This window comes from Paramisgurnus dabryanus, chromosome 8 (assembly GCF_030506205.2).
Source record: "Paramisgurnus dabryanus chromosome 8, PD_genome_1.1, whole genome shotgun sequence".
NCBI lineage: Eukaryota > Metazoa > Chordata > Actinopteri > Cypriniformes > Cobitidae > Paramisgurnus > Paramisgurnus dabryanus.
Window position 1 is genome coordinate 28,326,747 of NC_133344.1, and position 17,617 is coordinate 28,344,363.

General features: G+C 37.4%; 1 protein-coding gene across 1 annotated transcript in view; it reads left to right on the forward strand.

The window, feature by feature from the left end:
• Positions 1 to 2,656: 2,656 nt before the first annotated feature.
• Positions 2,657 to 17,617, forward strand: part of zbtb16b (zinc finger and BTB domain containing 16b) — a 65,851-nt gene continuing 50,890 nt past the window's right edge. Inside the window, exons 1-2 of the mRNA XM_065281379.2 lie at positions 2,657 to 2,856; positions 4,128 to 5,407. Coding sequence (XP_065137451.1) covers positions 4,179 to 5,407 — 1,229 coding nt within the window. The 5' untranslated portion in view covers positions 2,657 to 2,856; positions 4,128 to 4,178. The remainder of the gene's footprint in view (positions 2,857 to 4,127; positions 5,408 to 17,617) is intronic.

Genomic DNA, 17,617 nt, shown 5'->3' on the forward strand with positions numbered 1-17,617 from the left:
CTGGGTGGTTTATGATTCCTAGGCTTTCTATAAAATTAATGGTTTGGATTATAAAAGGGAAGGATATTATCTCTGCCCACTGTACACCAATTATTCTGTTGAGCACTGCCATTTTACCCCTGAACTGTCAATGGTTTTCTGTACATGGGGATTTGACCAATGAAATAAAAGTATGATGGGTGTGCTTTAAAATAAGAACATGTTGTAAATTGTGTTGTTCTAACACATTTTAATTAAACTCATTGAAACACGAAAGATTATCTTTTGATGGTTATATTTCTTGTGTTTATGCAAACATTCACTGTGTAAATGTTTCTTTATGCTTTTACTAAACAAAGGTCTGTCATATTTTGGTGCTAATTTAGATCAACAAACTGTATAGGAACTATACGGCGGTGCCACACCGAAACAAAACAAACTTATACAAACATGATTACAGTTACAGAACCATCCAAACAGAACAGTTAGTGCAGACTATACAGTAAACAGTAGAATAATGCAAAATAAAATAGACACAAGTAATGATAAAAAGTACTGTGCAAACGTAACAATAAATAATCGTGCATAAAATCATTTGTTGTCATATTGATTTATGGTAGTTTGAAATATCCATCTGAATGTGATCCTTTACACTTATGCTCTATTATAACCAAATTTGTTCCAAAATATTTTGTTACTATCAGAGCTATTGGGGCCTGAGTCTAGGGAGGAATATCAATGGGGGATAAAGTTCTTGTTGAAAATGTAGAGTATTTCCATCTTTTGTATGAATCCCTTTGTAAATTTTATTCATAAATGTGTTTTAAAGGGGACATTTCACCAGACTTTTTTAAGATGTAAAATAAATCTTTGGTGTCCCCAGAGTACATATGAAGTTTTAGCTCAAAACACCCCATAGATACTTTATTATAACATGTTAAAATTGCCACTTTGTAGGTGTGAACAAAAATGTGCCAGTTTTGGGTGTGTCCCTAAAAATGCAAATGAACTGATCTCTGCACTAAATGGCAGTGACGTGGTTTGATAGTGCAGATTAAGGGACTGTATTAACCCCCTCTGACATCACAAGGGGAGCCAAATTTCAATTACCTATTTTTTCACATGCTTTCAGAGAATGGTTTACTAAAACTTAAGTTAAACTTAAAGTTACTGGGTTGTTCTTTATCATGTTTTCTAGGTTGATAGAAGCACTTGGGACCCAATTATAACACTTACATGAAAAAGTCAAATTTTCATGATGTCCCTTTAATTTTGCTTTTATGATTTAAAAATATAAAATACAGTATGTCCTGATGGGGTCTTTTCAATTCATCTCTGCCATTTCTACCATGGTTACTTTACATATAACTACATATAACGCAATAACAGCAACACAATATCAACTTCTAGAAATATAAATAAAGCAAATTGAAAAGTTCTGTGTCAACAATAATTGTGCTAATGAAAAAAAGCAGTTTTCTGAATTATCAGAATTATATGTTGATATAATTACATTAACAAAAAAAAAACTTACATTGAAATTAAATAAGATATATGCCTAAATATTAATTGCAAAACCTAAAGACTTAGCTATAAACTTAAATAAGTTTAAGTTGAGGCACTAAAATTAATCAAAAACAAAGACAAAAAAATTAAATCTGAATTGAAATAAATAAATAAATAATAATAAAAATAACAAATGGTCATAGCAAATTTAAAAAAAAAAAAAAAAATTATAAAAAACCTTTAAAAAATAAATAAAGACAAATTGTATAGCAAAATTGCTTTTTTAACTGAATTAAAATAAAAGAACTAATAAAACACTTTTAAAAATAAAGACAAATGTTATAGCAAAATTGCTAAAAATTAAACAAAATTTGACAGAAAAATCTAAACTAAACCCAGTATACTGTACTGTACTGTATTTCCTTTCTACTGTATAACATTTAGAAATCAGAGTACCAATCTGTTTCACTCTGATCAGCAGGTGGCGCTATTTTACTATATGAGCCTTACATATCACTCTGTGAATGCATGTTTCTCTGTAACTACGTGACCGCACGTGCCTCATATCAACATTCTTGACATTATTATGTGTACAGAATGTTCTTCATTATAACGTGTGAGTAATCTGTGTCACCTGTCAAACATGTTTCTGCGTATGTATAAGCGTTTTGCAATAGCCAAATAGACCATATTGTAATTAAGCTAACTGCTTAAAGCGCCCAAATTTTGGCACTATGATACCACTCTGTGCAACAATAAATAAGACATGATGTGATGCTCACTCACCATGTTCTAACTATATGGTTAATATAGTACTACAGAATATTATACATTGACGGAATGTCGTAATTACTACAGAGGCTAATTACACTATACGTACATACTTCAATCTTTTTGAAAGCAGTGGGAGATTATCTAAGACATCCTTACTGTCAGGGTGCTTTTGTGCGCGGGTTTTATTCTCATTCATTCTTTTTAACGTTACCCTTCATTCATGTACCAGCTAAGCTCTTTTTAACGCAGTCACGCTCTTCAAAGTTAAAACAAGTGTAAGCGGGCTGAATTATTCAAAGTTTCTTTAATTTTTTGTCATATGTAAATGATGGTTTGGGGTTTTCCTTCAACTCGAGTATCAGTAAGCATTCGGTACCTGTTTCCTCAGCAGCTCCATTCATTACCACACATTTAAACCTGCGCGTCTCCGCGTCTCTCGACCCGCCTCGCAGAAAAGCGCGAGCCATTGCGTTGACGTCAGAGCGATGATGATGATTGGATTCCGCGCGGCGAGTCTAGTGCGCGTGAAGCGGCTCTTGTGAACCTCAGTATGTCGATGCCTTAATAACAAGTGTTCAATTTACGCGCCACTTCCAGGTAAGTCGAAATAACTTCACCGGGGAAACCTCAATGCCCCTTCTAGCTAGTGAGTCCTGACTGACTTAATGCTTATTACTTTGTTAAAGTGGTGCAGAGATAAGTTAATGCTAGGGCTGAGGATGCAACTTGTTTGTTGTCGTTTGAAATATGGCACGCGCGTAATTGTTTAGGCATTGTCATGCTTATGCTTTTACGACTGAGTGTAAGTGTTATGAAAACGATTTCATTTAAAAGACAAACTGACGTACATGTTGCTTGTCAGTGTGTTTAAGCACAAAACTTGTCAGTCAGGTAGGATCGCGGGTGCTTGACCGCGCATCTTTGATGCAGACTGTTGCGCGAGGAAACATCAGATGATCGTGATATTGTCGCTGTCTCGGATCTTTTGCTTTTTCTCTTATATTTCGCATGCGTTATATTGATGCATATATGTGTTGCTCCTACTGTAAGTCACTGTGTAAAATATTTATTTATCTGATTTGAATGCTGAAAGGTTATAAGTCAGCGCTCAACCTTTCCAGGAGTCGTGAAGGGCAAGGTTTTCTTGTTTTCTTTACATCGCTATCGATATTACATCGACAATAAATGTGTTTCTTGTGTTTAGTTCCAGCTTTTTAAAACAATAGCAGATGCGCTCACAATATCGCATGCACGCGTACATGCATGAAAACCTGACGCTTGGGATTTGACGTAAAGCGATTTTGAATACTTAAAGTAAGAAATTGATACTTTATATGGAATTTTGATATTTTTCAAGATATTATCAAAGTTAAGTCTATAATAAATAATCAAGAAAATAGGCTACAGTTTAACGTGTGGACCATTAGCTCTCAGGTTCCACAGTTCAGTTGTTAATTTTGTAGTGCGGTTTGTAAAACAGAGATGCATTTCTTGGCATGAGTTTCGTGTCCTAATATGTGACTCGGTGTTAATAGAAACAATAAAAAATAAATTAGCCTTTCCCCCGTAGGAAACTGTAAATGTACGTTCTCAAGCATGTCTTGAATGTTGTTAGTTCAGTCTCACCTGGCAGCTTTCCATTACTATTACTGTGATTGCGTAACACTTGTTGCGACGATTGGTTGCTGCCTCTGTATGGAGGTTCAAAACAGCTCCCCTTTACCCATTTCCAAAATATTGAGTTAGCTGTTTGAGTGATGATTAACGTGACTTGTGTAACTGAGATGAATTGATCTGTGTATTGCACATTATTGCAACAGGTGACGTAGTGTATTTTCTTTTTTTTTTACACTGAATGACGTTCACAGGAACAAGAGGAAAAAGCAAACCCATGAGATGGTAGAATAAATCATAAAGTAATGGAATTAGCTAAAATGGGTATGATTCACCTCCAAAACCCCGGCCACCCCACAACGCTCCTGCAGAAGGCCAACCAAATGCGGCTCTCTGGGACATTGTGTGATGTGGTCATCATGGTCGACAGCCAGGAGTTTCATGCCCACAGAACCGTGCTTGCATGTGCAAGTAAAATGTTTGAGATTCTGTTCCACCGCAACAGCCAACATTACACTCTGGACTTCCTCTCACCAAAGACCTTCCAGCAGATTCTGGAGTACGCTTACACCGCCACGCTCCAAGCCAAGCTGGAGGACTTAGACGACCTGCTATACGCAGCAGAGATTCTAGAGATTGAATACTTAGAAGAGCAATGTCTGAAGATCTTGGAAACCATCCAGGTGTCCGAAGAAAACGACGCAGACGTGAATATGAACGAGAACGGCACTGATGATGTCGACGAACGTAGGATCAAGTACCTTAAGAGTACATTTATTTCTAAAAAGCATTCCGTACCGGATGGCGGCTATGGGTCCGCCGCCCGCCATCGCCTGGCCCTGGTCAGCATGGTCGACAAGAGATCTTCAGAATCCACCCAAATGGGTGTCCCGGCCATCAGCCCGACTAAGGATGCTGTAGAGGGCCTAATGAACATTGGTCCATCCATGCTTGTCCGAGGCAACATGCCACAGAGCTTTTCACATACCCATGGCAACTCATCTCCACTGCTAGACAAGATTAAGACAGAGATGATGCAGGTGGATGAGGAGTTCCAAAATGAAGGAAGCTTTCCCAGAAACACGGAAGGGGGCAGTGAATCTAGGCAGCACCGGGACACCCCTGGAACCCCTAGCAGAGGCAGTGTCATCACCAGCGCCCGTGAGCTCCATTCAGCCGACGGTTCATCGGATTCTCAAGTAGACAATGGCCACGCAGGCCTGGTGAACATGGCCAGTCTGGCCGATAGACATTTTGCATCGTTTTGCTCTATACCGTCCAACCATAAAAACGAAGGCATGCTGCCGTTGCCCGTGTCCATGGCCTCGTCGTTGCATATGCCGTCCTCCCTGGCCATGTCGATGGATTTCAGTGCTTATGGGGGGCTCTTCCATCAGAGTTTGATTCAGAGGGAGTTCTTGAGCAAGTTTGGGGATTTTACCGCAAACGTGAAGCACGAAGCCCAGAACCAGAAAGAGCGATGTGAGGTGTGTGATATGGAGCTGCCTGATAATGAAGCTGCCGAACAACACAGGTGAGCTGTCATTATAGCCTTTTTATTAGATTTGAATGTTGTTAAATTAAAGCAGTGATATGTCATGATTACATGCTCATTTTCATTTTAAAGGCAGGGTGCATTATCTCTGAAAGCCAATGTTGAAATTTGAAATCACCTAAACAAACACGCCCCTACCCCAATAGAATCTGGATCTTTTTTTGATAGACCCGCCCCACACATACACAACCCAGGCAATGATGTCGGTTAGTAGACACGCCCCTTACTGGTGACTGGCTACAAGTGTGTTTTGGGATTTGGCCCGACTCCCAAGTGTTTTTCAAAAATCACGCAACCCGCCTTAAAAATGTCATTTTTAAGTTAGACTTTCTTCCATGACCCCTCTTTTATTAAATATCAAACTCCAAAATAAAATAAAAAAAACACTAAATGTATTATAAAATTGGTACCAAATGACCCTGGTTTAGTATTTTCTTAGCTGTTCAGTGTGTTTAGAGCAGATTTTAAAATATTTTTTACATGAGGGTGAGTAAATTTATTTTTATTTTTGGGTGAACTATTCCTTCAATCTAATAAATAATGGGTTATTTTCAACCCAGTGTTGGGTCAAAAAGGGACAAACCCTTGGAGTAAATTAACCCAAAAAATATTTATATTTGAACCCGGCATAGGTTAAGTTACAACCCAACTGGTGGGGTTCGTTCATTTTTAACCCAGTGCTGGTGTTTAAGTGCTTACTTCCTCAGTCCTGGTGACAATGATGGCAAACAGGTTAGAAACATCTGCCAGTTCAACAAACTAAGCTTTTATTTGATTTGTGAAATGGGGGAGGTTTTTCTGTGCAGAAAATGAGGGCTGCTTAGTGCGGCTTGACCCTGGCCGTCCCTTCATAACCTCTGACTTAACTCTGTCAAAATGATCAGCCAGGAGGAGCTTTGCTCAGATAGACAAATGGGTTCGAGGACAATAAGCAATATTCTCTATTTCAAAACCAGCTTTATCTATATAATCAGGTGTGTTTGTTCATTTTATGACATGGAAGGCCATTATAGGGCTTTAAATCTTCACTCACTGTCAAAATTATTTTTACAGGTTTGACCTGATTACAAGGTTGTTCCCAGATTTTTTTTTCTCTGTAGTTTATATGGTCAACCCATAATTGACCAATCAAAATTCGAAGCAGGCAGTAATTCCAGTTATATTGGTTCAAGGCTTGAACGACAGCCATGCAGTTTAAACTTGGACTTTCAAACAGTAGGTAGTGCCTTATCTGTATTTATCAGAGTGGAAGATAACCTAGCACCGCTCTCCTTAGTCTCTGTGGTAAAGATGGTCTGATAGTGACTCTACCCTTCTGTCAGACACAGATAAACTGGCCACACGTTGTGTGTATTGCGGCGCACCTGATACTCTTTCATTCATTCCCACAAATGCTGAACCCAGTGACACCGGTCCAGGTTTCCTGTCCGAAACTCATAATATCAGATTTTCTCTTTTCCATTGTGGTGCTTTCAACACTGTGGTGGTGCTTGTAACGGTTTCCTTTTTTACCTGTACTCTTATAATGCTTATATTTCGTTGATAGTTCATTAAAAAACCTCAGTTTTCTGCTTTATAAAATTGTATCTTTTGCCAAAAGCAGGTAAGTGATTATGGGGTGGATTCCTGGACACGGCCAAGCCTAGTCCCAGACTAAAATATGTTTTAGAGATGTCTTAACTGAAAAAAAGGTTGCACTGACATATCTACAAATATATCAGTGCCATTGTTTTGTCTCAAGATGCACACGTAATGTTTCATGTAAGGCATGTTTGTAAAAACAACTTTAATGTCCTAGTATAACTAAGGCCTAGTCCTGGCTTAATTGAAACACTGCCTGGGAAACTATGGCTGTATGTATTATAAGTAATAAATCACAGATAAGGATAACATATAGGCGATTTTGGGATACAATAATCACACATATGTACACACACATACAGTAGGTCACTGGGTCAGCCGGCCACTAATATTTGTTCATAAACTCAACTCGCCCTTTTCTGGTCTGTGAACGGTGACAGATGTTAAGACTTTCAGACTGGAGATTATGAAAGCCCAGGGGCCCCACGGGGTCATTGTGGTCAGGGTGAGAAAATCCAATGCCAATAACAGTTAAACTTTTGCCCCATTTGCAAAGAGGCCCTGTAAGTCATGAATCTTAACCTGAACACGTGCGCAGTCTTCTGGAATTAATCTAAGCACCATTAATTAATCTAACCATCTATCCATCTATCTATCTATCTATCTATCTATCTATCTATCTATCTATCTATCTATCTATCTATCCATCCATCCATCCATCCATCCATCTATCCATCTATCTTTATTTATTTATTTATATGTATATAAGCAATGTGATATCATGAGAACACATATGTTTTTTTTATGTTTCAGTGTGGTTGTACCATACATTCATTTATTTATGTTTAAAACACACTGAAACGTATAATATCGACGTTTTGACAGGACTAATACGTAAATAATTTACGTATTTACAGCTTTACAAAAGTAAAAATTTGTACGTAAGTTATTCCTATTCATAAATATTAAAATCGCGGGCATTGGTGTTTCTTAATCATATTAATGACATGTTTTCAGTCATATTTTCTAACTTATTTATTTAAGACAGTTTACCCATTTACCTAAAGAAATGATTATGATATTCAGAGAATTTCACAATATTGAACATTTTAAAACTTTAAAATGAATAACATTTCTGTATTTATTGAACTATTTTTTAATATTTAGTTTGTCATGAGTCATGACACACAAAAACGCGTATTCTTCTATGCTGTCTTCTATGCAATACTTTATTATTACTATTAAGCAATAATTACACCAAAATACAACATAAATTCACAAAAGATCTTACTTTTATTCATTTGCTGTAATCCACATCTCTAAAATTTATATGATTGTGAGGAAAAGATCCAAATTCAGCCCTTTATTTAACCAGCGATCTTTATCCGAGTTATCAGCAACTGTAAAGTCAGATTGCACGTTCGTTATAGGCTTGTATAAAATTGAATTTAAATTTCACGCCTCAAGAAGCTTTACAACACATTGCTTTAAGGCAGTGATATCAAAAGCTCACTAGCTCTTTGCATGCCACATGACATATTTGCGTCATTTCCGTTTTCTTGGTGTACGTTTGAAAAAAAAAGCGCAGTGACAGAGGGAAGCCGGATCAACGTTCTCTTAGATTAATAACTTTAATACTTTTCTTTTCTTCATATACTCCAGAGAGGACCTTGGCTGCAGCACATCGTCATTTTAACTACTTTAACTACTGATTTTAATATTCGCAATAAATAAGTTGTTGTGATTACACTTGTCTGTCTGTTAGGCTTTTTGTAACAGTAATGTAAAATGATTGAATAAACTGTTTTGCCTAAGACTGTAGTGGCTTAAAATATCTTTTGAATGCTATATTGTTACTATTGTTGCTAAAATGTTCCTAAACATATCTGTCCATTACGTTGCATAATATAAAAAGAATACATTACGTATTTTAACATTTTGTATAAAAGGGTTTTGGTTAAGGGTAAGGTTTGGGGTAGGGTTAAGGTGGTAAAATTTCGCTAAAATGGTTAACTTTTTCACCACCTTCGTTTTTTAAAAAAAGTTGCCAGCCAGCGCCAGCGTTTTTCATGATTTTCACCAAAGTTTAATGCCTTCCAGAAAATGTTCTTCTTTAAATATATAAACATACAATATACCAAATGAAAGAACAGACCCTCTGCTTTCAAACAAAAAAACCTGTTTTACCCTACCTTTAGTGGTTCTTTTGCAATCAGCTTTTGAATATGGGTAGGTTTCTGCAAAAACATCACATTTTGAGCAAAAAGCAGAGATAATTAAATTTTTGTAACGGACTTTTCATAGAGATCCCATTCAGAGCGATTTTTAAAACAGACACGGACATGCAGCAGCTTGCCATAGGGGAATACTTCCGGGTTTAAAAAGTTGCGGAAGGGCGCCACCTGGTGGATAATAGCGGTATTGCGGAAAGACGGAAAATCTCGTCATTGGCGGGGAAGCGTTTTCTCTTAATTGACGAGATATCTCGTCAATGGCGGGGAAAGAGTTAAAGGGAAATTAAACAGCAATCTTGATGGAATGAAAGATACGTAAATGTTTTAAGTTTTTTAGCTGTAAAAACTTAATAATGCTACGTTTAAATGTTGTAAATACGTCTACATTGTACGTTTTATCATCCAATTAAATGTACAAAAATAAGTTTTTTTGTTTTATAAAGATACGTGTAAATACTACGTATTAACAGTGAGACCAGGCTGATGTAAGACACACGCATGAGGAGCTTAGACACAAATGCCACTAAACACCACATCCGTCAAAAATTAGATATGATCCAAACGTTCAATAGTTTTGCGTTAAATCTGCACACACACACACACATACATGAAGAGTTCAGATTCAAAACGTGCTAATTGCGGCTTGATTTCTTGTTAATTAGCGTTATTAAGACATAATGGATCCTGCTAAAAAACAGTTTTTCTGAATGGCCTGAGGGGGGATTAAGTGGATTTGACGCAAAAATATTTGAGAACGTGTAGTACATGTAAAGAGCATTCGGTTAATAATAGTAGGTGGCGTTTATATAACTCTTATATAAATATTAATATTTTATTAGAAATGTAATAGTGGTAGGCATTACAACAGTGCAACAGACACACTGCTTTGGATTAAGACCTCTGACAGCCACTGTGCCCGGTATTGGTCCTTTCATGCATGTCATTTCTGCCCTATGGACAAGGCAAGGAATGTGCTGCTTTCCACCGAGTGGATTTAATCTGCTGCTGATGTGTACTCACAGTCCACCGCGGGCGGCAGGCCGACGAATGATGCGTGCAGGGGCTCTAGGGACACAGATCAGCTCCGCTACTTAGAATTCCCTGGAAGTGGAAGATCCGAAAGCGCTCGCACTGGCAGCGGTGCACACGAGGTCTAATTAGATCTTTTGTTATAGAGCAAATGGAGAGAGAATGAGATACAGTGAGAGGTCAAGCCAGAAAGAATGAAAAAGATGGAAATAGAAAGGATTGCCATAAAACCCAATTGTCAGAAAAACTGAGATCTCATAAAAAATGTATAAAAGTTGTCACTGGGACTGTACCTTTTAAAGGGTCCTACTATGTAGCATTTTGGTACAGATATTTACCTTTGAGGTACCAATATGCACCTTTTAGTTACAAAAGAGAAGGTACTGCCCTAGTGACAGCTTTTGTACCGTCTTGTACCTTTTTAACCGTTTTTTTTTTTTTCTTTTTAAGTGTATGGGCTGTCAATCTTTAAAAAGCGCACAAAACAAAACATAAAATTGTCATGAAAGCATTTCATATCAGTCCACATTTTTAACTTACTAACCGTAGTATTAAGGACTTTGACAGACATGGACATATTTTCCAAAAATAACAACATACAGGTTTTAAGTGACACAGGGTTAAGTAAACAATGACAAAAATTTTATTTTTTCAGTGAACTGTTTCTTTACCAACTGTTATATGACACTTAAAGCACAGATAATGTCTCTCTCAAAGCCCCAGGGTTCAGACCTCATCCATTGTCTTTTCAACTGTTGGTTCAAAAGACCCTTTTGTTTACTCAGCCTAACCCTTTATCTACTGGTTAACCGCAACAACAGTCCTAACTACATACCACAAGTTAACAGAGGTGACGTTATATGCTCCCATTTTTACAGGAGAATTGGTTCATCCAATTGAGAAAATCACAAGTAATCATATGATGCTATTTTTTGTTATCTGTGTTTCCAGCTTAACTACCAAACGTCCATCTTTGTAATTGTTTGATATAATCAAAGCAAAAAAAAAAATGTATTATAAAAAGTGAAAAATCTGCAGTTGTTAACACAATGGACTTTTATGTTATTTTCAACCCAGGTCAGAAAGAGACAAACCCAACCTGTTGGGTTGTAATTTAACCTATGCTGGGTTGTTTCCACCCAAATTTTTCTGGCTTAATTTAACCCAACCACTGGGTTTGTCCCTTTTTGATCCAACATTAGGTTGAAAATAACCCAGCATTTTTAATATTAAATTATCTGACTTTGATTGCATTTTTTTAAGGATAAAAAACATTTTTTAAATGCTTTTCAAAAACTGTAAACATTTTCTAATACATTTGTAAAGATAGCTGTAGTAATTGCTCAAGAATCTGTTGAAGGATTAGCATGGCATTAAAATACACCGAATAAATAAGAGCCCAAAGCAAATGCATTTAGTCTATTAATGGATAACCCAGCCCCTGTGAAGATGTTGTCAGAGAGAAGCGTCTTGGTCAAGCTTCATTAGTGCTTCAAGCCCTTCCTGTCCCACAAGACCATGACCACCCAGTGATTTTTTAAACCTCTGTCATCTCAATAGACCTCTGGAATCCTGTTGGTCAAGACTTTAAGCCCTCTTGTATCTTTTTACCCTAAAGCCTGCTATCAGGCCAAGACAGGACTCTTTCAGCTCTTATCGTGGTTATACAGGTCACCTCTTTAGGGTCGGGTCAAACTTCTGACCTTTGGCGCCCAGAGGGTGTTTTTCTTCTTCTTTTCACATTGTTCTTGCGTTCAAACCCTCCTTTGTGTGTTTGAGTGGGTGTCCGCCTGTTTTTCGTAGTTCTGGCCTTGGGGGCTGGGTGACTTATTGATCGGTGACTGTGGGATTCAGCTGAAATACGGCGACTTTAGTCACAGTTCCTAAACTCAAGCGTAATATGTGAAAATACAAACAACGCTTCTCCAACCTTTGATCTCGTTGGCTCAGCCACATGTTTTGATCCGTCTTCTTGCTTGTTACCCAAAGTACTGATCAAAGTAAAGGTTAGTGTAATCTTTGCTTAATGGACAGTAGCCAGATTTCCTCACTGATTTCATGCAGTAGCGTAATGTGGCCCCTGTGTGCCAGGACTGTCACTGGCTTCAAAGTCTGTGAAGGGTGCGTGCCAACTTTTTAGATGGAAAATATTTATTCATCCTGCATCAGTAATGGGTTTGTGATATTAAAGATGCTGTGTGAGGTGAAACAATGTTGCATACTGTACAAAAATTATTTACATATTAAATAGATTTCATTACAAATTCAATTTAGCAACCAAACAGTCAACAAATAAAAATGTTTCTGGAGTTCATCTGTTTAATGAAATCTGTTTATACAATGGTACTGTATATGATTTGTATAATATTGTTTAAATATGATGCGGCCCAAAGAGGTGGATTTTTGTTTTTTGTACTTTTGTACACCTGAAGGAGTTTTTGCTTGCCTTTGTCACCTTAGGCTTTTTTGCTGTGAGGTTTGTAAAGCATTACAGTATTCGTTGAAAGGTGCTTCACAACATCATTTATTGTTAAAGCAATGTACAAATCAATTTAGTTAAAGTAAATACAGCAATACAAAGTATTTATGCTAAAGTTGAGCTTCAAATTAGAGATGCTAATTTCTATCTGTATCGGGAGATATCACTTTGAATTAGGGTGACCATACGTGCCATTCTTCCCGGACGCATCCCGTCCAGGATTTTGGGTTTGTCTTCCGAAAGTCGTATTTGTCGACGGCATACGTCATAGAGGATTATTATTATTATTACAGAAAAGCAACCGTTACATTTTAAGGTAAGAATGAAACAACGATTAAATATCTTATGTTTTTAACTGAATGGCGTATGCTGTCAACAAATACAACTTCCGAAAGACGCACCGAAATCCTGGACGGGATGCGTCCGGGAAGAATGGCACGTATGGTCACCCTACTCTGAATATTTATATTGGTGTATCTCTACTTTAAATCAATGATAGTCTGTCCATTTGCTATGACTAATGCTGTTGCACTTCAGCAAAACTTTAAAGGAACACGCCAACTTTTTGGGACTTTAGCTTATTCACCGTATCCCCCAGAGTAAGATAAGTCCATACATACCGTTTTTATCTCTGTTTGTCCCTTAACTCTGTCTGACACACCCACCGCTAGCCTAGCTTAGCACAAAGACTGGAAGTAAATGGCTCCAGCTAGCATACTGCTCCCAATAATGGACAAAAACACCAACAATTTACTATTTATATTTTGTGATTTATATAGTCACAGCGTGTACAAATAACATGATCATATGAGATAGGGCTGTGTATCGTCAACAATTCCCCGATACGATACGTATCCCGATACAAGGGTCCCGATACGATGCGCATCACGATACAAGACTATTTTGAATTACATTTTTGTTCAGAATTTAGTAACATTATTATTATTTGTTTATTGTACATTGAATAAGCAGTGTTGACTTGTAACAGTTGTGTTTTTGCCATTCATTTATTAGCTATTAGAAATATTTAAAATCCCATAGTTAGTACTTAACTTATGTTTTTTTTAAAAGCAGTTTTACAAAGATGGTGGCTTACTCTTGTCTTTCATTATTCTACATCTATGAATATATCTATAAACATGCAGTCAGACTTTATACTATTTAATAGAAATCAGATTATTAATGTGACAGTTATAGTTTGAAGCAGCTCTGTATCTCTTCTCTAGACGTACACTTTTCACATGCAAATCTTTGTCGTGTTTCTTCTCAAATGCGTTAGTACTGTTTTATAAGAGCATGGCTAATAAAGCCCTTTGCAGTAGTATAGGCTAAGATATCTGCGCTTTCATACTGAACTCATTGACTTTAATGCGCGCGCGAGAGAGAGAGAGCGCGATTACGCGGCTCACTATGCAGACACGTGCGCCAGCGAGACAGACATGCAAAGTGAAAGTATACCCCGCCACCTTTAACTCTACATACTCCGTGGGACACATGCGTCCTTTCCATATGGATCACGGATCAACGGCAATTCGTCACGTTACTTTCAAAAGTACATCCGAATCGATACGGAAGGTGCTGTATCGATGCGTGCATCGTCAGGCGCCCATGACGATGGATCGTCGTATTGATATTTTGAACACAGCACTAATATGAGACACAGCCATCTTTTAACCCTTTACATACTGGGAACTATATTCTCAGTATGCAAAGCACTGCTACTTGGGTGGGTGATTAGTGCAACACTTGCACAAACTCTCTGCTCCTCACCACAGGGCTTCTCAGGTGCTGTGAGCCAATCACTCTATATATATTTAAATATTCATATAAATATACATATATAAATAGTCAAAATGTTAACATTATTTTGTCACTTATTGGGAGAAGTATGCTAGCTGGACCCATTTACTTCCAGTCTTTGTGCTAAGCTAGGCTAGCGGTGGTGTGCGTCAGAACAAGAAGCACTCCGTCATGCACAGAGATGAAAAAGGTATGTATGGACTTTTCTAACTCTGGGAGATACGGTGAATAAGCCAAAGACCCAAAAAATTGGCGTGTTCCTTTATCAGCTTTACATATTCACAGCTAATTTGTGGTGTTCTCAAATCTCTTTTAATTATTTACCCTTATAAGATACTCCAATACTCTGAATGAACTAAAATTGAATGTTAATGTTAAAAGATTAGAAAAATACACAGAAAGGGTAGCTAAAGGTCAGTGAGTCAGCTTACTGCCAAAGCCACTGAATTGAATCCAAACAAAACTTTGTGAGGGAAAAATACATTTCTGAAGCACTGCCATGGTATTTGTTTGTGTACTGTACAGTCATTTCGACCTTGAGTAAGATACACAGTCTTACCCAACTGCTTCAAATAAATATTAAAACCTGTTGTAACTCACAATGCATGATTAATAGTCCTACATTTCAAGTATTTCAGTTTTTAGTACATAGAAAATGGTAAACATCCACTGTAACATTTCCACTACTGTTACAACATGCTCTCTGTCAACGGGGAGGTTTTCTACAAAAAAATTACAAGTGTCGGTCTTTCAATAAAGCCTGAGGGAAGCACAAGTCAGGTGTGCTAGCTTGTATTCTGTGGTGTCATAATGGCAACGGTCTCACACAATACCATCAAGCCATTGAGCATCCACACCACAGATAAATTGAACGCTTCCCAATTTAAAGGCATTCTGTCCTGTTTGCAAAGTGAGAAAGACTTCATCCAAACCAACTAGTATTAGTCTAGCTTCCAACTGTACTAAATACTGGTATACATGGGCTGTACCACATTTTGTTGAGTTCTTAGTGAGCATGAATGATAGCTTGTAGAAGAGATGCGCTATGTCCGAAATCGCCTACTTCCATACTATATACAGTAGTAGGCGAGTAGGTAAGACGAATAGTATGTTAAAATTGATACACTCTTAAAAAATGCTCTGTTATTTTTTAACCCAGCATTAGGTCAAAAAGAGACACACCCAACCCATTGGGCTGTAATTTAACCTATGCTGGGTTGTTTTGACCCATTCAAATATAAACATGAAAATTTGTAACTTGGTATAACCACTTCTAGTCTCCCTATGACAAATCACTTTATTGTTTCATAATCTTTGTAAGTCACTTTGGATAAAAATGTCTGCTAAATGCCTAAATGTCAATTTTACGCGGATGACTTACTACTTTTCGGCAAGATTTTGAAGTGTGCATTCGATGGAAACTTTACTAAGCCCTAAGCCCCCGGGAGCAGAGTCACCCAACGAAGAAGACAAAGGAGAGGCGTCTTCATATTAAAAAAGGTCGGAAAGCGTTAACATGGCTCTATTCAAATGTTATTTGTAGTTAAATCACGCTTGTTTAACTTCATCCAAGTTACTTGTTATGACGACGTATGTCATGTATGTCCAAACTAGGGCTCGGCGATAAAGCTAAAATGTTTATCATTGATATAATGTGTTATATTATTCGAGCGAAACCCAAGCGAAAATTGTTTAAAAAACAGAAAACAAATGAGAAACCAATAAATAAAACGACACGAAAGATGCGCCATATAAGTGAATGGGAAAGACTGGCGTATCATATGAACGCAAAATTGGAATTTGGTGTATCTATTGCACAATAATCACACTGCGTGTTATTTGTACAAATTTGGTAAGAATTGGTTAAGTATGCACGTCCGACACACAACATTGTTCCGATGCTGTTCAGACAAAAAAAAAACCAAAGAACTGCCACACTGGCGAGCTAAAATTTCCTTTTATTATTGACAATCTCCTCGGCCACAGCACTCATTCAAGGTTTTCCTGCTTTTCCTGTTATAGGGCGATGGCGCAACCGAACCCCACAGCAACACTTGTTATTGGCTGTTTGCTTGTCACTCGCGGCACGCTCCTTTATCACGGCAAATATAAAATTTAGTCCAATGCAGTTTTAGCAATGCATTAACAGGTGTCATATCGAAAGTTGTTTTTACCGTTATCTATAAAGGTGCATTGACGCCACATATCAATATCGTTTTATCTCCCAGCCCTAGTCCGAACACTCTCCAAATGCATACTATATAGAGTGTACTAATGAACGTACTACTGAACGTAAGCGTTTTAATGGTCGATAAGTAGGTACTTCAACTATTTCAATACAGTCTGTCAAGGTATGCAATTTTGGATGCAGGAATGGTCTTTATAAAGGAGGTCATGGTGCCGCTTTGCATCGCGCCATGTATATAAAAATCAAACAAATTATTTTCTATAAATGTACAAACACTGGTGGCATCTGACGGTAACTGTCTGCAGTGACTCTGGACGCTGCTCAAATCCCTTCCGGGCCACAAAGCGCCACTCACATATTATAACATTAAATAAGGTCATGTCCCCAAATTGTAACAATTAACAGGCTGCTAACGCATATTTTGCATCAGGAAATAGACACTGTTTGATCAAACTCGCACAATTTAATGTGCACGTCGGTTGTGCGATAGCCGCAAGTTATCGGCGCTGTACTTCTCGCCCGATATGCAACCTCCTTGGGTGATCAGGCAGGTGCAAAAATAGGACAAAAAATGTACAAAGTCTTACAGTATTTTAACATTTTATATTTATTTATATTTTTTATATTTATTTAAATGTTTTATATATATTTATATTTTAACAAAAATGTTTTTATTTATTTATATCATGGTATCACAACAGTCATTTTTCCAAAGGTTCTGGCAACCATATGTTATTAGATTACAAGAACAATTGTTTGTCGGTTTGTGAAAGTGTTGCTGTTTCCTCATTCATGGCTCATACGGTTTTCTCACACGGCTTTGGAGAAGACTTCCTTTAAAGCAGTCTCATTGGTAATTTGGCAGTGCTCTAGTATCC